This window comes from Pelobates fuscus, chromosome 5, assembly GCF_036172605.1.
Source record: "Pelobates fuscus isolate aPelFus1 chromosome 5, aPelFus1.pri, whole genome shotgun sequence".
Taxonomy (NCBI): Eukaryota; Metazoa; Chordata; class Amphibia; order Anura; family Pelobatidae; genus Pelobates; species Pelobates fuscus.
In genome coordinates, this window is record NC_086321.1 from 370,103,309 (window position 1) to 370,125,599 (window position 22,291).

Genomic DNA, 22,291 nt, shown 5'->3' on the forward strand with positions numbered 1-22,291 from the left:
ACTGTAAGATGTAAACTGACTTCTGATATTTCCCCCAGGGACAGACTTCACACTTGGAATGGTTCCGTATCACTTTGAACATTGATTTACTCGGGGATTTATTCCATACATACCCTTTGATGATCTGAAAACTAGTGCCGCACTAACCACCTCTGATTTTATTTTTCGAGACAGATACAGTTCTGTAGTTTTGATGAGAAAGCTGACATTCACACAATAGCTATTAGAGGTTTGGCACATATTGATGTTCTAGGTCTGCAGGAATCATCAAAGGCTTAATATTGATGCTGTACTCCTCCATGACCTCTCCTGTAGACTGGAACTATCTTCCATATGCTAGGTGCTAAGGGACACTATAGTCACCTGAACAACTTTAGCTTAATGAAGCAGTTTTGGTGTATAGAACATGCCCCTGCAGCCTCACTGCTCAATCCTCTGCCATTTAGGAGTTAAATCCCTTTGTTTATGAACCCTAGTCACACCTCTCTGCATGTGACTTGCACAGCCTTCCATAAACACTTCCTGTAAAGAGAGCCCTATTTAGGCTTTCTTTATTGCAAGTTCTGTTTAATTAAGATTTTCTTATCCCCTGCTATGTTAATAGCTTGCTAGACCCTGCAAGAGCCTCCTGTATGTGATTAAAGTTCAATTTAGAGATTGAGATACAATCATTTAAGGTAAATTACATCTGTTTGAAAGTGAAACCAGTTTTTATTTCATGCAGGCTCTGTCAATCATAGCCAGGGGAGGTGTGGCTAGGGCTGCATACGCAGAAACAAAGTGATTTAACTCCTAAATGACAGTGAATTGAGCAGTGAAATTGCAGGGGAATGATCTATACACTAAAACTGCTTTATTTAGCTAAAGTAATTTAGGTGACTATAGTGTTCCTTTAAATGGTAAGTCATACTCCACCGCATGGGGCGAACTCCCTCAGACCTCTGCTGTGGTGGACATGCCGACGATTAATCTCATTTTGGCAGTTGGTACATCGCCTGTGTGTGGCAGCACTTTTTCCGCCTATTCCGATGGATCCCTGGACTTTTCTTCTATCAAATCCAGTTGAGGTTCTTAAATCTTTTGAGATCAAGCTGTTGTTTAGGATAACTCTTGCTGTCCATAGAGCTCTTGCCAAAAATGTTGGCTGTGTGTTTCCCCCCATGTTTAAAGGCAGTCATCCTTAAACTTAAAGATAAGACGCAGATGGACAAACGTACCGCTTCCCTACATCATACTGCTGCATCCTTCTATAAGGTATGGAGTACACTCCCTGGGGTATGCAGGGCTCACTGTTTTGGAAATGGCCTTACCCATGTGTCCCCCTATTTGCTTTCATTTTCTCCTCGATATGTGAGGTATGATATCAGATGCTAGAGTGGTTTTCGACCTAATCTAACACTACCGTTCTATCCTTTGTTTGACATGCTAAGTGCTGTATAAACTTATTGGCATATGTACTCGAGCATCCTGCAGCTCACATACTGTTGCGCTCTATCACTTGCTTGACATTCTAAGTGTCACTTCGCTTTATTTGCATATGTATTTGATGTGATCTTTTACCTTGCCATCTTTTTTCTTCTTTAAATAAAGAATTACAAAAATAATAATCAAATCATATTTGCACAAAGCATCATACAAGTTAGCACCAGTAAGTTTTTCAGTGTATGTATTGATAAACAATTATAGTGATATTTATGTATCCACATACACTAGGAATTGCACAATAACAATCTATGACCAATTCTTGCTTCTCAGAATGGTACTGATGGGAGAAGGTTTTTATCCTATATCAACTTGCAAAGTGGACTGAGGTTTAGAGGTTTATTTTTTGTAACATTATCACAGGAAACAAATCCAACCTCCTCGTGTCTATTAAAGTTTCTTTATCCTGTCACTCTGCAGGTACGATGAGATGGGGATCTTATTCACAGCGCTGGTGAGTGAAAGCACGCTAGAAAACGGACTTCTTCAGCTTCGGAACCGTGATACAACCTTAAAGGAAACTATGCATGTTTCCAAAGTGCGCAATTTTCTTGAACAGTATATCACCGCTGCCAAAAACCTGTGAAACATATTAAAGAAGGATTTTAGAAAATGGCCTCTGAGTTAATTTTACAAACTACTTCCGCAAAATAATTAGTAAACTACCGACATTAACTGCAGTCTTTCAATAGTCACTGTTTGTCCCTTGGCAAACGGATTTTAAGTTAATCTAAATAAATCCAGCATAGGCCGTATTAAAACTGTTGTTTCTACTATCTTGAGCGAACATCCGCCTGGGAGAGACCTGCTTGAACCCCTTGGTTATATATATTTAAAAAAATAAAGTGGATTTGCCAAGTTTATAAATTCTTTATTTTTGTGTGCTTAAGTGAACATAAGCATCCCACAGTGCCACAATAGCATATGCAAGATTGGTGACATGACAACGTTACACAGTTGTGACATTCAGGTTTTTGCACATTTTTAGATAAAGAGTAAGTCATGCAATACATTCACGTCTAACGATTTGCACTGAGGTTAAAGAAAAACGCTTAAGCAAGACGTGGTGAGTGACAGGTAAATTATAACAAAGTGAATAATTGTACTTCGCTTTAATAGTATAGTTAGGTGAGTAAAGCTGATGTGTTACATCTAGACTTGGGAATCACTTTTCTTATAGGGAAAGCAGCTTTTCGTCAGCAGATTCCTATGTTAGTGTGAGTAAACTTGCTTAGCCTGTGTGGTAAGAAGGGGTAGACAGAGGAGTGACAAAGGACATGAAGAACATGGCTTGTACAGTAGTGTTTATACAATAGATATTGAGGCTGTGTGCGCTTCATGACTTTGCTATATTCCTTAGCTAGGTGTGGTGTGGGTAGGTACTCTGTCTGCCAATGAACAAGTGCTGCTGGGACACATTGTTTGCTGTATTAACACGTTTGACTTGCCTTGGAACTGCACATGGTAATGAGGTTATAGGATACATGTTAATGAGGTTATACTATACATGTTAATGAGGCTTAAATAAAACAGAATTAAACTAGGCAAAGATCAGTAAACTGAAAAACGTAGGAGACCAATGCAAACCATGTTCAGCTGCAGTAAAGAGTCCGCGGCAGACAAAAATTAGACTTGACCGCACGGCAGTCAAAGGAAACATGTGTCCCAGTGGAACTTAACGTAGTTGTTGGACACTGTTAGCCATTTTATATCAGGCACTCAGCCAACTCCAGATTTTAAGGCCCGCAGCCTGGTGGCAGGAGTCTGCTTCAGCAGCCGGGGATGAGTCTTGTACCTGGTGGTGCTTGTGTGCTGTGGCCTCTCTGGTCTTGGCTGTTGCAAGGAGCTGGTGTTTGCGAGGTGTGTACCTGGTGGCTGAGTATCTCTGCCTTTCAGGTCTGTTCCGATGGTGCTGGCTGTGCGGTTGGCGGATGATGTCGGCAGGTGTTTCGTCCATAGTGATTGTGGTATGTTGGGGTCCCCTTTTGCGATAGGCGGTCTGCAAGAGCTTCCCACCCGGCCCCACAATGCCTTTGACTAGCTCTTGCGTGGCTGGTTCGTGCGTGGTGATTGCGCTGTATGCGGGTGACCTGTCTGTGTGTAGCGTGAGAGAGTTCCCTCTGCTGCGCCATCTCAGTGCTCTCCGCAGTCAGGGTGCGACTTGACAGCGTTCAGGTGTATTAAATGCCCCCATTTGCAGTATCCATAGGCTTTACTGCTCTGCAGTAGGCAGGTGGGCTAATAGTGGGTGCTGTTCTCATTAGCTGTGTTGGATTCCTCACTTTTGAGCAAGCTTCAGCACTGTCCCTCTGGCAGCTCATGCACATGGCGGCGGCCATCTTGTGGAGTTGCGCACGGGGGATGTTCCCCGCCGGAGCGGCTGATTGAGCCCAGGTTAGTGCGCTGGTCTGGATAGTGCCTCTGCAGACCGGGATAACCCCCCCGGTCCAGAGGGGGGGGGGGGAAGCGCGCTGCCGGTCTGGAGACCCGGGAGAGCGGCCGTCCCTTCCCGGCTCAAGCCCCAGCGTGCTCCGAGCCCAGCTGGGTTACTGTCAGTACCGGACCGGTTCCCATGTGATATCCGTGCTCACCCCAGTAGCTGGGGGTCTGTGTGGACGTCGGAGGGGATGCTGGTCGCGGTTATCTTTCAATTTGCTCCGGTTTTTGGAACTCGGAGCGGGAGCTCAGACAAAACGTGTCTGATCCCGCCGGCGGTCAGGCCCCGCCCCCCCGATTTGCCAAGTTAAGCCAGCACTGGTCAACAGATTGTGTGCCTGTATCATATACTTAAAGGAACACTCTACACCAAAACCATTTAATTAAGTAACAGTTGTTTTGGTGTATGAATTATGTCCCTGCAGGTTCACTGTTCAATTTACTGCAGTTTAGGAGTTAAATAACACCTTCCCTGCTTGTGAGGTGTGTTTCATTTTTACAACACAGTGTGAATTCTTATCTCTTTGCTGCGTTAATTGCCTGTCACATCAAGCAGCAGCCACCTGTGCGTCATCAAGGTTTTTAACTAAGCGAGCAGGTGATGAGAAGTAATTATATCCACTGTAAGATCTGATTGAAAGCGAAACCATTCTTCTTTTCATGCAGGCTGTGTCCGTCGCAGCCAGGGGACATGTGGCTGGGGTTTCATGGACAGAAACAAAAGTGATTTAACTCCTAAATGGTGGAGAATTAAGCAGCGAAACTGCATGATATATACACCAAAACTGCTTCATTAAGCTAAAGTGGAGATGGTGTTTAGAGTTTCCTTCTTAAATTTGTGTTGTTGTTGTTTTCTTTGTGATTATGGCATAGGTGCATCTTAATGCAATTGTATTCTAAACTGGTAAGATCACAATAAGCCCTGCTCACCGGTCACTGGTGTCTGCGGATAGCAGTGTATTCTACGTTCGTGTTTTCTGGTTTAAAAAGAAAAAGGTAGAGATCTGTTAATTCATCGACATCCTCTCTCTCAACTTATAGTACATCAACACTTGTTCCCACACTTTATTTCCCTTACAAACTGCCAGTGCCACCCACAGAGCACCCCAAATCTTTCTTATAATTACAGAAGTAGTGTTCTGAGACAAAGCAGCATTATTCCACCACCCTTTATACTGCCTCCCCCGTGTCTCCTCTGCTTACATCCTGAACGCTTCCACTATACCTGCTGTCCATCTGGTCTCCATACCTCTTCTCTAATCTTTAGCCCTTTCCTCTTAACTGTTCAATATTTTCTTTATTCATTTTTTTTTATCAGTTTCCCAGAAACATATCTTTTATGGATAAACAAAGAGAGAGAGAATGTGGAAAAAAGCTGATGTCATGTTATCTATCGCGTCAGCACCATATTTATTTTCTTTATTGATCTAAGGCAGTCCAGGATTTGGGGATTGCCCTGTGGTGTCTAAAGTGTTTTGGTTTTCTTTCTAAAATCACCTTAGACATAACAGGGTAATCCCTAAATCCTGGACAGTTAGGGGGTACTTGAGGACTGGGTTGGTAATAGCTAAATCCTGGACAGTTAGGGGGTACTTGAGGACTTGGTTGGTAATAGCTAAATCCTGGACTGTTAGGGGGTACTTGAGGACTGGGTTGGGAACGACTGATCTAAGGGGAAGGTAAAATAAAACGTTCATGTAGCCTTACTTTCTGTGTTGTTGGCTGGTACAATGGTAGAATAGTTTATCTCCTGCCCTCCGACGGTCTCTAAATCTGCAAATACATAGCACCATGTTCAAGAGAAGATATCAGCATATCGGATAATGATGGAATAAACAACCTGAAATTCATTCTTCATTGAGGGAGAGGAAGGGGTTCAATAAACTGGTAAATTCTAATACAAAATGCTTGTGTCAACAGACTCGATGATGAAATTCCATTTTACATACAGTATTTTATTTCATTCTTCACACAGGGGAAATAAACCTGTCAACAGCTTTCATGTCATTAAAGAGTTACCCCTACCCTTTTGTTTACTATTCATATAATTTAATTTATAACAAACTATTGGGCACTTGTAACATTGCCCGCCCCCTATTTAGCCCCCAGTAAAATAATAATAAACTTCTCAGGAATCCAGCTCTGGGTGAGGTTCTCCATGATCATTTCTACGCCCCATCAGTCATTCCCTTTCCGGAGTCCAATCAAATACTTCTCAAAGAAAAGCATTTGATTTGACCGAGCTCCAGGCTCAGAGTGCATGGACCAGGGAGTTGTAGAATGGAGGGGAAGGCTGGGAAACTGGGGACATACAAGGTTCCTCTTGCAGGTATGTTTACAACGCTGCCTGCAAGGGTAGAAGCTGATTATGTCTGTTGCCAGCGTGCAGTGTGTGCCAACGATGGGTTGATTTTTGCACAGAATGAACACCAGGCCGTCCAGTTCAGAGTTACGACCTGCCTAAGTCTTATGTGTTGGGGCAGTGCAGACACACTGCACATACAGATTGTGTGCTCCATGACAATGTCTAAAAGCAGAAGTAGTCATGGAAGTTGTAGTGGCCATTTAACAGTACTGTGTATACTTACCTGCTTCTTTCTTGGACATATTTTCATATATTCTGTCACCTGTAGATCACAATTACACAGTTAGTGTGGTCTCTGCTCACATGACTCTAAACAGATTAAAGATTTACTGTTGTAACATTTACACTCCAGCCACCTACACAATTTGGGTACAATGCATAGGTTAAGTTAATCAGGTATATTTTGGGTTGTTTTAAAAAAAAATAATAATAATGTGTTGATAACTAAATGGATTTTCCTCCATATGTGCGCCTATTCTGCCCCTACCACCATGCGCGGTTTTCTTTTTGTTCTGATACTGCAAACATATGAGAAGCACAGCAAATGTTTGAGGATTGTAGCTCATTTGTCAGCTCTCTACTGGAGAAAGCTGAATTGCAACTCCAGGGCCCCAAGGTTTATTGTGCGGGAGTGCGTGGTGTCAATCTGTTACTGCCACATTGTAATACATACAGTCCATTTAAAGTAATACATGATCACAGTTTTCCTTTACGGGTGTAATATATATATGTGAAATGTAATATCTTTCCAGGTAACGGAACAACGGACAATTAACCAGCCTTTCAATCTTCACTTTAATTTGCTTTAATTACTTCTAATTTGTCTTGACTAATTATCTTCACAGAACTTTCACTTTATTACCTATAATAAATCTGCAAATAGCAGATATTTCTTGCTTAGTAATATAAACTGTAATTATTAAACATATATAAAGGACTGCTCTCCCAGGATTTTGCTACATGGACTCTCCTGTATATGTGCAGGACGATAGATCATGTCTCACCTGTAACTTCAGTTGTTGTGTTTGCATATATTCTGTCGCCTGTAAAACACAATTACACATTTAGTCTGAGCTCTGTTCCTACATTGACGTTAACACACCTTTGCATGATCAGTGTCAATTTTGTCTTACCTGCAGGGCATTGATTGGCGGAGAGTGGGGCTAGTCGCCACCATCTGGGTTGGACAAAGTTGACAGTGATCATGTTAAAAAACAAACAAAAAAAAGCGTAGGGGCGGGGCCTGAGCAATATGGCAGCTAGACGCGTTTCACTTGAGCTCCAAGCCTGAACTTCCCCTTGAGCCGCCTAATCGACTGTGTGGCGAAACCAACCTCGTCACTGGGCATTGGAGAAGCCTGTTTGCCCGCCTCCTGCCTGCTGACTATGGGCCCTAGGAGATTTGGCCCTTTAAATACAGTATTTGGGCATATTGTATTTTATTATGCTGCTGCTGGCCCTTTAAGAACCATCTGGGGGAGGCGGAGCCTAGCCACAGAAGCAGCCGGTCGCATGACTGCCGAGCTCCGAGCTATACAGCCCTTCAACGACCAAAATCTCCCACTAACGCCGCATAGACGGTACCCGGAGGGGACCCCTGGCTTATACAAACCCCATGGGGCGCAAAATGAAGAAGCCAAAGCCAGTCAAACCCAGGGAAGGGCTCACAATTGGAGACCTATGGCGGCAGGCCCAGCACGCTCAGGGACCTAAAATGGCGTCCCTTGCAGAGGATTGCTCCGATTTCTCGGATGACTACTCTTACGATGCAGAAACGGGCACAGTGCCGGCCTTGATTCCACCCTCACCAAGCCAGCCGGCAACCCAGCCGACGAACCCTGACACCGCCCCGGTGACTACGGCAGTGCTACGGGATCTCCTCGCAGACCATCACAAAAAAATATCTGCCGATGTTACAGCGCTGCGGGGAGACTTGCAGGGCCTGACAGGCAGACTCACCAAGATGGAACACACCACCCACACGGGCGCCCAGCAGATCACTGCACTTCAACAAGCAGTGACAGAACTACAGCAGCAGAATCGCTCCTTTGAACACCGCCTAGCAGCCCAAGAAGATGCCAAGCGGCGTAACAACTTAAAAGTAAGGGGTGTCTTAGAGTCTGTTGTGGACGCCGAGCTGCCGCACTTTCTCCGGCGCCTTCTCAAGGCCATGCTGACGCAGAGGAGAGCCAAAACTGCGATTCTCACCCGCATGTTCCGAGTGCCGAGGCCAGCCAAAGCACCCGACACAGCCCCGAGAGATCTGATTATCCAATTTCAGAACGCCACAGATAAACATGCGGTATTGTCCGCCATGAGGGGTCAGTCATCTTACCGCTTCGAGGAGATGGACTTAACCTTTTATTCTGACCTGTCCGGGAGCACGCTAGCATGGAGGCGCACACTTAAACCACTTACCACTCTTTTGCGACATCACGACATCCGCTACCAGTGGCGCTCATCCCGAGCCATGGCAGTCTTCCACAAGGACTCAACACACGTAATCCAGGAGCCTCATGAGAGCGGGGTGCTCCTAATGAAGTTGGGCCTCCCAGCCGACTCGCTTACACACCAACACCCAACTGATACCCCCAGACGAAGACACACATGGAACCCGGCGGGAGTCTCCGAATTTGTGCCACAAACTTCCACGCCGGAATCTTATGTCCTGGCAACCACCTGAGCGATGGACTAACCTAACGGAGAAGAGGCTAGTACACTGCTTACCTTAATGTGTCCCACTGGACTGAGACCGGTATACCGCCCCCAGGCTTGAGACAGTCCCTATGTAACAGCGTTGTGTAATGTATAATGCAGCATTGTAAAGTTATTGCCAAGATATGAGCATAGCGCGATAACCTCCGCATAATTCTAAAAGCATGCCGAGCTCCCCAGCCAAGCAATCTATTGTAAATTGTAATTTTGAATTTAATTTGTTATTTTGTTTTGTTTGTTGTCTCTTTTGTTGTTTCAATATGCCGCAAAAGCCTCTAACCTAACGTCTAATGTACTGTATAACACAGGAAGCTGCCGATAATGGCTCGACACCATGCCGTGCTTTCCATTAGGCATGTAGGTCACTTTAGATATAAGCCACACGTTTATAATTGCTGTTGTTTTTCCCCAAAAAATTCTCGCTCCTGCTCGGTTAACCACTGGCAGCCTAACCTTAATTGATTGTACCTAAATCACGGCACTCAGTGGTGGGCAACTGTCACAAGCATACGGCCTAAGCCACCACTACGGGTAAACGATAGAAGCTAACGGGCCATACACTTACTATAGGCAAATATTCTATGCAACATCCTATGCAACTGACCTGTTCCAATGTTTACTGCACACTTCCCATGCACTCGTTCTACACAAATGATATGTATACGTGGTCTACGCAATTTTTTATTTCTATTTTTTTTATTATTATTATTTTTTTTTTATTTTTTTTTATGTAACTAAACTATGCAACCGTCCTAATGCAACTGGTGTAAGCACCTTTCCCATGCGAACATTTTATGCAAGCGTTAAATGCAAATCATATAAGCAAAATATGTTACGTCACGCTAAACAATGTCAAGCTAGACCATCCCCATTGTTATATAAAAATGTGCTGGATTTACCCTGTACCCCAATGTTCAGATGTTTGTATTGTGCTGGAGGACTACCTTTGGGGTACCTCACAGGCAAATGTTATTTTCTTACGCACTACAAAAATAAAGAATAAAAAAAAAAAAAGAACCATCTGGGGACATACTGTGACTTTTGGGAACAATGCCCCTTTAAGACTGTGTCCCCTGTCCCCTAATATACCTTGTTTGTGCCCTTTTCCCACTTGGTTCAGTAAATAGGGCTTACTGAACCAAGTACCACACAGGCGGTGTGCAGGCAATTTGGAAGTGTGCAGGCAATTTACCTCCCAGGCTGGGAGCCTGCTGTAGGTAATATATGTACCTAGCATGATCCTTAACATTAGCCTGTTTAAAGTCTCTGTATAATCTATATAACGGGAAACGTCCCACCTATGCTTGTACTCACATGACTTCCAATCCTTATGTCAGCAGTGTCAATATGTCTCAATATCGACTGTTTATTATTTTAAGCTGACACAGAGATTTCTCTTAAGACTATTATACTTTATAATATAAAAAGTGCACTGTTAAAATCTGCCTAACACATGTTTATAAATGTTGAATTGACGTGCGAGCAACTGCTGTTGTGGCATTGCATGCCTATTTGTTTTTTCCGCAAGCACAATAAAATAAAGAATAACAAAAAATAATAATTTTAAAAAAGCGTAAATTCTGTATTAACAAATAAGCAATCTCCAGGTGCTGAAATGTTTGCATTTAAGCCTGGTGAGGTGCCCAGACTGTCCAGGCAAGCTGTAGAGGTTATGCTGTTTACAGAGCCCCTTTAATATAAAGGTATTTTATATTCACAATGGTTTGAAAGGATTTAGACCAATAAATATCAGATTTATACTCACTCTATTCCTGCAGATCTCTTATCCGCAGGCTTAATTACCTTCTCCTAACACCGGCCAGACTTTCTGTGGCTCTCCAACCACAGACTTCCTAATGCAGCTCAATGAGAAGTCTTTGCAAGGCAGGTGCTCTGGGCAATTGCTGCCTCTTGAGTTTAGCTCCACTGAGCTAAACAAACCAGGAAGTAACAGGATTGTTGTCTGATTGAAAGTCAGGAGGTGTAAAACTCACAACCCAGATGTTCCTATATGATGTGGCCACAGGAACAAGATCGTATGATTTGAATGCATTATTTAGCTAAGGCAATAAAAGTTTGCAATACAAATGCACACTGAAAAATGGTCAGATGTTCCCTTATATACTGCTGGTGATAACCCTCGTGCCTTGTTCTTGCCTTATCCAAACTCAGGGTACTTGAGCCTGCCCACCTACACATCCAGTAAGCCAGTGGTACCAGTTATCTACCGTGTGAGTACTTACTACTTCTACGCCTGCAAAACCTCCTGAATACAAAGGCAGACAAAACTAAAGCAGGTCCTAGGATGAAAACCAACAGGAGGACAATAATTAAGGTACTAGGTGCAGGCGATCCATTAGACTCATTTTCTGAAAAAAAGAAAAACAGACATGTTACTGCTGTACATTACCAAATAGACAATACAATGGCATGTTGTTGTTGTTGTTGATCCGTCATATCTATACAACGATCAGCCACAAGATTAAATGCTTAATATTGTGTAGGTCCCCCTCGTGTTGCCAAAACAGCTCTGATGTGCGGACTCTTGGGGGGCGCACATGTTATCCCTGAGTGCCCACTGTACCACGATGCTTGCGAGGGGGTGGCCTGGGCGGAACTGGGGGACCGGTTCAGGGCCTGACACCCCGGGAAACCGTACAACGCTAATTGTCCCCCGTTCTATGTATGCAACCCTTATGTTCCACATGTTGTATGGTTCTCTGTCTCCCATCCGGGCTTACAGAGCACATTAGCCCTACATCCACGATTCCTTTCCTGGCATTAATTGATTTGTAGGGGCCAAACTCTGCACTGCCCTCATTCAGCCAGCCAGGCTGCCTTCACATAAGTTACCTGACCAGTGTACTTTCTCAGTATGTCAACCGCACTATAGGTTAGGCCACCAGCCTTTAGTTCAAAAGAAAAAGGGAATCTTTTAAAGTGCTCATTCATGCAATGGTTTATAATGCATACTATGTGTATATTTTCTCTTTATTTGTTAATTTTTCTTCATTCGTTCTCTTTATTATATTAGTTTGCTACAACATATTTTGGATGGTAATACCCTATGATTTAAAGTTAAATTAACAAACCGCAGTTACTAGCCTCATATAGACCACACTACACATAAACAGTACATACACTGCCTTTATTACCCATTACAAAGAGGCCCCTGACCCCCAGACTTGGGCTTCCTGCAACTTAATTTAATTACCCGGATACAGCCCGCGTAGAACAAAATGCTACACCTTCAGTGTGAGCTGACATCTAAAACATTTCTGCGTAATTAAGTACTCATTTACCATAGCCAATGTATGAAAGAGCTGTAAACATACCCGAATGGCAACGTGTCAGTAGAATCTGGAAAGTTTGGCACTTTTTATATTTCCCATAGCCTGACCACTCCGAAGCCAGGGGCCAACACGTTATGCCTACCCTAGACCTGAAAACCCACACTTGAAAATACACTTAAATTAATTGCCAGTTACATGCCTTCAAAAGCCACCTACACCACAGAAAATGCTTGCATACAACATCCGAATATTGCATTAGCATATGTATTTTACATTAAAAACGGATTACTCGCTATTGCACTTAACTACACATCTTAATAATCAAGCATGGGCCTGTAAGCTACGCTTTTAATGCTCTAGATCACACCAAGTATATGCATAATCCCTCTCATTGTACGCTCACTCTGATCTTTAAGCCTCTGCGCAGGCAACCGGATGCTTTTATATTGCAATGTAATATGTCTGACATTACCTTATCTGCCAAATATAAAAAATAATTTAACACAAAACAGCTCTGATGTGTCAAGGCATGGACTGCACAAGATCTCTGAACGTGTCCTGTGGTATGTGGCACCAAGATATTAGCAGCAGACATAGGCGTGCGCACGGGGTGTGCCGGGTGTGCCTGGGCACACCCTAATCCCCGCGGCACGTCTATGGATTGTCCTGCAGGAACAGCGTTCCTGCACTGTTATTTGCGCAGGAACGCCGTTCCTGCAGGCACTGAGCGCACCTAAATGTCCCCCTTCCTCCCCCTGTGTCCCCCCTGTCCTTATCATCCTCTCTCTCTATATCAGCCGCGGCGAGGGAGCTGTGAGCTGTGTGCTCTCTGCTCCCTCTCGCCGCGCGCTGTTTGCTGATGCTGGGAGCCGGAATATGACGTCATATTCCGGCTCCCAGCTACTGTAGACAGCCCGCGCGGCGAGAGGGAGCAGAGAGCACACAGCTCACAGCTCCCTCGCCGCGGCTGATATAGAGAGAGAGGATGATATGGAGAGAGGCGCCCACCCCACTGGACCCCAGGGACAAGTCCATGCCAGCACTCCAGGTAGGGAGGCTGGGTGGACAATTTTTTTTTTTTTAATTAAAAAAAATAATTTGTGAATGTGTGTCTGTGAATGTATGTGTGTGTGTGTCTGTGAGTGTGTGTGTGTCTGTGAATGTGTGCGTGTGAGTGTGTGTGTGTGTGTCTGTGAGTGTATGTGTTTGTAAGTGTGTATGTGTCTGTGAATATATGTGTGTGTCTGTAAGTGTGTGTGTCTGTGAATGTATGTGTGTGTGTGCCTGTGAGTGTGTGTGTGTGTGTCTGTATGTGTGTGTGTGTGTGTGTGTGTGTGTGAATGTGTGTGTCTGTGAATGTGTGTATGTGTGTGTGTGTGTCAATGTCTGTGAGTGTATGTGTTTGTAAGTGTGTATGTGTCTGTGAATATATGTGTGTGTGTGTCTGTAAGTGTGTGTGTGTCTGTGAATGTATGTGTGTGTGTGCCTGTAAGTGTGTGTGTGTGTGTCTGTGAATGTATGTGTGAGTGTATGTAATTGTGTGTATGTGTCTGTGAATATATGTGTGAGTGTATGTGTGTGTACGCATATATATATATATATATATATATATACACACACACACACACACACAAGTGTATATTATTTTTTTTGAGGGGGTGGGAATCTTGGGAGAGATCCCACATATTATTCCCCAGGACTTGACCCCTGCCGGCAGGGGAGATCTCCAGATCTCCCCTGTCGGCTCATGCAGAGCTGGCGCTATCTGAGTGCCGGCTCTGCTCTTAGCCTCCATGGGCCGGCGGGGAGATCAACGATGTACCTCACCAGCCACAGCAGCATGGAGGGAGGAAGGAGAGGACCCGGGGAGCTCTAGACAGAAGCTCCGCCAGGTTCCTCTCGCGAGATCTGAGCTTTGCCGCGGCAATGCTCAGATCTCGCGAAAGTGAACTCTAGCCCCGCAGGCTAGAGTTCACTCTCCCTTGGACAGCAAGGATCCCCCCTCCCTACATAAGGTAAGAAGGGAGGGGGGTTATTTACTAATCTGCCCCCACCTTCACAATCCCTCCAAACATACAGCACCCACACACACATACAGCACACACACACACACAGCACCTACACACATACAGCACCCTAACACAAACTCAATCAGACTGAGATCGGGAAAATTTGGAGGCCAAGGCAACACCTTGAACTCTTTGTCTTCTTCCTCAAACCATTCTTGAACAATTGTGTGGCAGGGTGCATTATCCTGCTGAAATAGGCCACTGCTATTAGGGAACACCATTGCCATAAAGGGGAGTACATTTCCTGCAACAATCACTCAAAACATTGCCCAGAGCATCACACTGCCTCCTCCGGCCTGCCTTCTTCCCATAGGGCATCCTGCTGCCATCTCTTCCCCAGGTAAACAACTCACACGCCCCCGACCATCCACCTGACCCAAAAGAAAACGTGATTCATCAGACCAGGCAACCTTCTTCCATTGCTGCATTGTCCAGTCTGACACTCATGTCCCCATTGAAGGATCTTTTGGTGGTGGACAGGGGTCATCATAGACACTTGTTACGGTCTGCGGCTACGCATCTCCATACACAGCAAACAGCGACGCACTGTGTGTTCTGACACTTTTCTATCATGGTCAGCACTACATTTTTAAGCAATTTGAGCTACAGTAGCTCTTCTGTGTGATCGGATCGCACATGAGCCCCAGACACCAGTTTACTGGTTGTCTTTCCTTGCACCCCTTTTGGTAGGTACTAACCACGGCACACCAGGAACATCCCACGAAACTTGCGGTTTTGGAGATGCTCTGCTCTAGTTGTCTGGCCATCACTATTTGGCCTTTGTGAAAGTCACTCAGACCTTTTCGCTTGCCCATTTTATCTGCTTCCAACATATGAAATTCAAGAACTGACTCTTCACTCCTCTCACAAAAAACACTCTTTCTTATTTTTATTTGTTTGATTTGAATCCAGGTCAGGGCTTTAAATGTGTACTCCACTTATACTGCATGCGTCTAACTTTACAAAACTTCACCTTTATGAATGATATCAGTTGCTTTTTTGTTGTTGTAACGATTTCTGATAGTAATGAGTGATGGACGTGTATGCGTGAAAACTGAAAATGCATTTTAATTTCCTTAAAATAATTAGTGACTAAAACCTGCCAATACTTGTCCCCAATCCTACCCTCTTATCCACAGGGCAAGAGATGGCATAGTATAAAACTACCTTTAATTTCCCGTAGCCTGCCCCCTTTATCCCTAGATCAGGAGCAGATTTTACTATAGTACTTAAGTATGTTGTTCATACTCTCCAGTTTATCGTGTTCTACGTTCTGGGCAGTTGATGAAGTTCATGATCGTAGTTCATGGCTCTCGACGGTTTTATATACTCCGTTGACCATGCCTGACAAGCTAGTAGAATGATGACATACCTTGTAACGTGAAGTTAAATGACTGGCTGTACATAGGATGGGTCTGGGTGTTATTTGCTTTACAACGGTAGGTTCCCAAGTAGGTTGCATCAAGGATAGTGACATTAAATGAGATTTGCCTCTCTTCCGTGTATATTATCCTGCCATTAACACTCCTGTTATGGAACAACTGGTATGTGATGGGCACGGATCCACCCGTGGAAAGGCAGGAAATGGTTTCTGTATTCCCAATCACGGTGACATTGGAACGTGGGATCAGCTTGAGACTTGTTATGTCTGCAAAAATGAAAATACTAATAACAAATATCAAATTGTTTAACCGGGACTGCTACATTTAGCATGTTTCTAGTTTCTAAATTTTATTACTCAGTTTTATGAGCTCGGAAGGATGAAAGGCTGAATTGACCTTGCTATGAATGGCTCCTTTAAAGGAATACTATAGCTCTAGGAAAACCTGTATACCTAATGGTGTAGTGTGCCTGTCCCTAGCATTGAGGTTCCCTTGGCGCTGCTGACCTCTCCACTTCCTGCGACATCACCGAGGCATTGCTCGCTGCAATGGTCCAGTCTAATGCTCCTCATAGCGGCGAGCGATGCGCTCACATTCAAGCTTCCCAATAGGAAAGCATTCAATAAATGCTTTCCTAGGGGGGATTCTGCATCATGTGACTGAGTTTTACCTGGTCAGTGCACCGGAAGTCCCTCTAGTGCCTTATAAGCCACTAGCAGTGGGCTTAATGAAAATATAAACAATGCATTTGAAATATAAACAATGCGGTTTCTAAAAATCAGAAATGTTTTGGATTGCAGGACTAACATTACAGGATCACTGCACCCAGACCACCTTAATGAGAATAGTGTACCTTTAACCACTCAGTTCTTCCTTTAAAAGGAATGAATGTAACATTTACTTTAGTATCAGTGTTAATGGATTGCGTGATACATGAGTTTAACGTCTGATAGTCCCACATAGTGGATCACATTATACAGGGGTCCTGACAGTGTCACTGTGTTAGTGGATCACATTATACAGGGGTCCTGACAGTGTCACTGTGTTAGTGGATCACATTATACAGGGGTTCTGACAGTGTCACTGTGTTAGTGGATCATATTATACAGGGGTCCTGACAGTGTCACTGTGTTAGTGGATCATATTATACAGGGGTTCTGACAGTGTCACCGTGTTAGTGGATCACATTATACAGGGGTCCTGACAGTGTCACCGTGTTAGTGGATCACATTATACAGGGGTTCTGACAGTGTCACCGTGTTAGTGGATCACATTATACAGGGGTCCTGACAGTGTCACTGTGTTAGTGGATCACATTATACAGGGGTCCTGACAGTGTCATCGTGTTAGTGGATCACATTATACAGGGGTTCTGACAGTGTCACCGTGTTAGTGAATCACATTATACAGGGGTTCTGACAGTGTCACCGTGTTAGTGGATCACATTATACAGGGGTTCTGACAGTGTCACCGTGTTAGTGAATCACATTATACAGGGGTTCTGACAGTGTCACTGTGTTAGTGGATCACATTATACAGGGGTTCTGACAGTGTCACCGTGTTAGTGAATCACATTATACAGGGGTTCTGACAGTGTCACCGTGTTAGTGAATCACATTATACAGGGGTTCTGACAGTGTCACTGTGTTAGTGGATCACATTATACAGGGGTCCTGACAGTGTCACTGTGTTAGTGAATCACATTATACAGGGGTTCTGACAGTGTCACCGCTTCAAAATATAAAAAGTGTGCAGTTCTCTCATTTGCCATGTATGATAATGTACGATGATCTTATGCCTGGGACTGCTGCTATGGCACCACGGGCTTGCTGTTGAACCTTGCACAACAAAAATAAAGAATTAAAAAAAAAAATTTGATAGAAATAACATCACTTACTTTCCGTCTTCTCTCCTTCAGACTTGACAGCTGAAATAAAATGATACAGAATTTCAGTAAAAATAAATAATAATTATTATTAAGTACAAATAATATGGCCAGGTGTTACTATGTCTTAAAGGATAGGAAATAGACGGGGAGACGGGAAAAATCCATCTGGTTTCATTGTTAACCCATTTAGGACAATTAGCTGGGCAGTCGTCTGTCATTATGGGAAAGCAATGTCACGTGTCACTGGAGGAACCCACTTGTAATTGGTGAATTCAGAGAAATGTGTGCAAGCGTAAGTAGTTGGGTTCGAGTCTTCCATTCACAGACAGATACGAAAAACAGGAGATGATAACGTAAAAGCATTGTCCTCCTTTGATAGTCACCGATATAAAAAAAACACAGAAAAGAAAAGAAACAAATACTGTTCACAAAGAAAAGAGGAACTAAGACCTCTAGAGAATGGCAGGAAGTTACTCAGGGCTTCAACATTCTTACAACACGAAACTGCTTATTCAAAAAATGTATTTTTGAAACTTACATTTGGCGAAGAAGAAGAAAGAATATATAGCTTGTATCGCTATACCAATTTCTCTGCCTGTTTTCTGTGTCAAGTCAATTGTCTCAGTTGTTAAATAAAATCAGGTGATAATTTTAGGTAATAAACGTATCTATTTGCAGTTCTATCAAGCAAATTAAAAAAATATATAAATTATGGTTTTATTTTTAGCATTGTAGTACCATGGTATAACCCAATATGAAGCATGGAAAGATAGAGGGAGCTAGTCACTATGTGCCAAATGGCAACTGAACAGTCAAATACAATTTGGTTGTCACAATTCAGCTACTCTTCACAGAAGTCAAATTAGGTTATTTTAACCATTTGGTTGCAATTCAACCATCTTTTGGAACTTCACGAGAAATCCATACAACACAGACGATACAACTCTAAAAATAGCCATACTGCACTTAAACTTGGCAAACTGGTATCTTAAAATGAATCTCAATGCAGCAGTGAGATACATTCGGCTCAGTTCCATCAGCATATTTGTGAATACAGTGATGTGAGCAGGCCCCTTCAGCTCACCAAGGACACCAATGCACACAAACTGACTGATGTATCAGAATCAGAGGTCTTCTCACAAGCCTTGAATATTGCTACAAACTGCCTCGTCACCTGCTCACTGGTCAGTGGAGGAACTAATGTTGGGAGGGCCTTGGTGCAATAAATGGTTTTGGGCCCCTCTCTGGTGCAAGAGTGGCCAAAAGGTAGATACCTACCTGTAGTACAATCCCAATGATGCTATGCCAGCTGGGGATCTACCATTTGCCCATCCTTGAGAGGTTGTATTCGTGAGCAGTGTCTGTGCGTTTGAATGTAACCATGTTTTTGTATAGAGTATATGTGTGCATGCAGAGGTGTATTTCTATGTTGTCGGAGGCGGGCATAGGAGGAAGCAAGGAACGAATGGAGTTATGGGTAAGTAGGCTTGGCTATTTAAATAGGCAGCCATTTTAAATCATTCACTTTTAATTACTACCTTGCCGAGTTTGTGTACACTCCTGTGTCCACGGATTTGGGTTGGTGGGCCTTTTGTTTTTCTCTCCTTCTGCAGGGTCGATGGATGACATGGAGAAGCTGTTGGAGGGGATCCGGTCGGCGGCTCGAGGACGTGGCGTGGACTGGCTGCGGGCCCAACTTGGACCGGCCCTGGCGGGAGCTGCGGATCCTGAGGGCGGCGGAGGGCGGCCTGTACGGGCCCGGAGGCCGCCGAGACGGCTGAGCCCGGGTGCGGAGTCCAGTGGGGACGGAACCAGTAGCCCATTGGCGGCGAGACCAGGCCGCAAAGGACCCGGTAGCCGCATGGTTGAGGCCCCGCCTCCCGGCGCACTACCGGGACGTCGGAGGAGCTGTAGCCAGCGGGCGGCTACCCGGGAGGTGAACAGCGCGGCTCCCAGTTCGGGGAGGGCTGCGCCTGGAGCGGGAGCCGCGGAAGACATCGGGCGGCCCCCTGGAACCGGAGATGGCACTGGATTGCGGCCCGGGAGGGCGTCCCCTCCACCCACGACGGGGAATGGCGGGGGCGGTTCGGGAGGAGCGCATGGACGGCCCCTGGAACAGGCAAGTGCAGGGGGCTCCAGCAGGGGCCCCCATGGCGTGGATAAGCACATGAGTACTGGGTCCGGGGTCCAGAGGCCTGGGAGGGGGGTGGTGAGGGGTCAGGCCCCTACTGGATTGGGTTCAGAGGGGCCTGGGGGGGGTGCGCAAGGCAGTACAGGGACAGTAGTTGAGGGGCGAGGGCCTGTAACCGGGGGGGTAGGTGGGCCTGGGGTGGTCTTTGGGACAGGTCGGGGTAGGGGGTGGGTTGCCGTCAGGTGTGGGCAGGCGGTCTAGGTGCGCAGGGTGGTCAGGGCAGGTTAGGGGTGATGGGTCTGCAGCAGGGTCAGGGGCCAGTCTGGAGGTACCGAGGGGAGAGGTTCTTCTAGCCGGGGGGTCCGCCGGGGTGGGGATCATCCCGCGCTGGTGAGCTGTTAGGTAGGCGTAGTCCTGGGGGGGGTCAGGATCGGGGTCTAGTGGTAGTAGCCCGTCACCTGTCAGGGCCCAGGGATCCAGGGGGGTTCAGGGTAGGGCTCAGCGCGCTAGGTCCTCATCTGGTAGTTTAGGAGGGGATAGGGTCATGACCCCCAGCCTTGGACGACAGGGGCGGGCCTCTGGTAGGATCGGGAGGAGTCGTAGTCCCAGAGGCAGAGCCGATCGGGCCTTAGGTGGGCGTAAAGGAGAGGGCGTGCAACGGGAGGCTTTGGTGTCCAGCGGGTGTCCAGTATTCTCTGCCCAGGACTTCTTCTCCTCGTCACAGATCTCTGAGCCGCTCCGCCTCTGCTATGACCAGGCACCGGGTTGGCTCCCTGGTTGGAGGGTCGTTGACGGATGTCGCTCATCCTGGTCGTGGGACAGTGCACGACGCAGCCCCGGGAGCTTCAGGAACGAGGGGCTTGGTCAGTGAGTCCTGTGCTTCTCTGCAATCCTGTACGCTAGTTCACACACTTCAAGCGCTTCTCCACTCACTGGGAGCGGGGGGTGACACAAGGGGCGGTGTGGGTCAGGTATGGGCTCAGGGGGCTGGGGTAGCGGGCCCTAGTGAGATTCCTTCCGCGGAGCAGAATTCGGGTGGGGACACTACAACGACGGTTACCGGGGCGGACGCGACGAGCGAGCAGGCTGAGTTGGCTGGGGGGGTGGTTCCTGATGCGGCCAGACAACACGCATATGTGTCATTTGCGGGTCCGCTGGGGATTCACCACAAACAGGAGGTGAAGGATAAAAGCTGGAAGGGCGAATTCTGCAAGATCTTTTCTCTTCTCCCTTTGGAGGATTTTATCGACCTCAAGGAGGACGATAACAAAGACGAGAAGAAGGAGGAGGAGGAGAAAAAGAAGCGGTATCGTAAGATACCTAAGTCTTTCGGTAACTGGCTGAGGGCATTTTGTGTGTTGGCTAGTGTTCTGGGTGAGAAATCGCCGGGCTTGTGCTCCTCCCTGTTTTGTTATTTGGACGGTATTTGGGCATGGTGGCGGCACGACGAGCAGTTCAGGCAGCGTTTGGCGGCTAATCCGGGTATGAGGTGGGATCAAATGGACCTGCCTCTCTGGATGAAGCTGATGATGGCGCAGAAGGCGCAGCCCTTTCAGCCCACGGCCGGCGCAAAGGGGCAGTCCGCCTCGTCGCCCGCCTTGCACAAGGGCTTCTGCTGGCTCTTTAACAAGGGCCAGTGCAAATGGGGTAACACCTGACGCTTTAAGCACGAGTGTTCAGGCTGCGGAGGCGCCCATGGGCTCAACCGGTGCTTCAAGAAAGGGAAGTCGGGGCACGCCGGAGTCCCTACCGCGGCTGGGGGGAGGGGGAGTTTCGCTAGACACGATGGAGCCATGGCTAAGCCGCTACGGTAATAGGGTGGACGCTGCGGCGCTCCGGGCGGGGTTTGGGCAGAGGTTCTTTATCCCTTTCCGGGACAGGGGGGGACAGGGGTTCTGCGCAACCTTAAATCGGTGGCTGAATTCCTGGGTGTGGTGCGGGAAAAACTGGGCAAAGAAGTCATGTTGGGGAGGATGGCAGGACCGTTCCCGGCTCCTCCGTTGGAGGGACTGAGGGTTTCCCCACTCGGGGTGGTCCCCAAGAAGGAACAGGGGAAGTTCCGGCTCATTCACCACCTCTCCTACCCGAAGGGGGAGTCGGTGAATGATGACATTGACAGGGACCTGTGCTCGGTCTCCTACACATCATTCGACAGGGCGGTCGAGCTGGTAAGGAGGGCCTGGCACGGGGCACTAATGGCTAAAGTGGATATTGAGGCGGCATTTAGGTTGCTTCCGGTCCACCCAGCGTGTCATCACCTGCTGGGGTGTTTCTTCGAAGGGGAGTACTTCATGGATTTGTGCCTCCCAATGGGTTGTTCTATCTCATGCTCCTACTTTGAGAAATTTAGTACGTTTCTTGAATGGGTGGTTAGGGTTGAGGTGGGGAGTGGAGCAGTGGTGCACTATCTGGACGATTTTCTCTGTGTGGGGCCGGCGGACTCCCCAGCCTGCCTACACTTGCTGAGAACGGTCGAGTGGGTGGCTGGCCATTTCGGGGTCCCGCTGGCGGCGGACAAAACGGAAGGGCC

General features: G+C 46.2%; 1 protein-coding gene across 3 annotated transcripts in view; it reads right to left on the reverse strand.

Moving 5' to 3' along the window:
- MILR1 (mast cell immunoglobulin like receptor 1) overlaps positions 1-18,038 on the reverse strand; it is a 23,579-nt gene extending 5,541 nt beyond the window's left edge. The window contains exons 1-9 of one of the 3 annotated variants that reach the window (XM_063456152.1): positions 17,888-18,038; positions 17,640-17,669; positions 15,733-16,008; positions 11,242-11,367; positions 7,288-7,326; positions 6,507-6,545; positions 5,626-5,691; positions 4,849-4,895; positions 1,642-2,062 (exon numbers count right to left, since the gene is read on the reverse strand). In XM_063456152.1, coding sequence (XP_063312222.1) covers positions 4,852-4,895; positions 5,626-5,691; positions 6,507-6,545; positions 7,288-7,326; positions 11,242-11,367; positions 15,733-16,008; positions 17,640-17,669; positions 17,888-17,993 — 726 coding nt within the window. In that variant the 5' untranslated portion in view covers positions 17,994-18,038 and the 3' untranslated portion in view covers positions 1,642-2,062; positions 4,849-4,851. Of the gene's footprint in view, positions 1-1,641; positions 2,063-4,848; positions 4,896-5,625; positions 5,692-6,506; positions 6,546-7,287; positions 7,327-11,241; positions 11,368-15,732; positions 16,009-17,639; positions 17,670-17,887 lie in introns of those variants that run through there. The other 2 variants (XM_063456153.1, XM_063456154.1) reach the window with 2 other exon arrangements.
- Between the last annotated feature and the right edge of the window lie 4,253 nt (positions 18,039-22,291).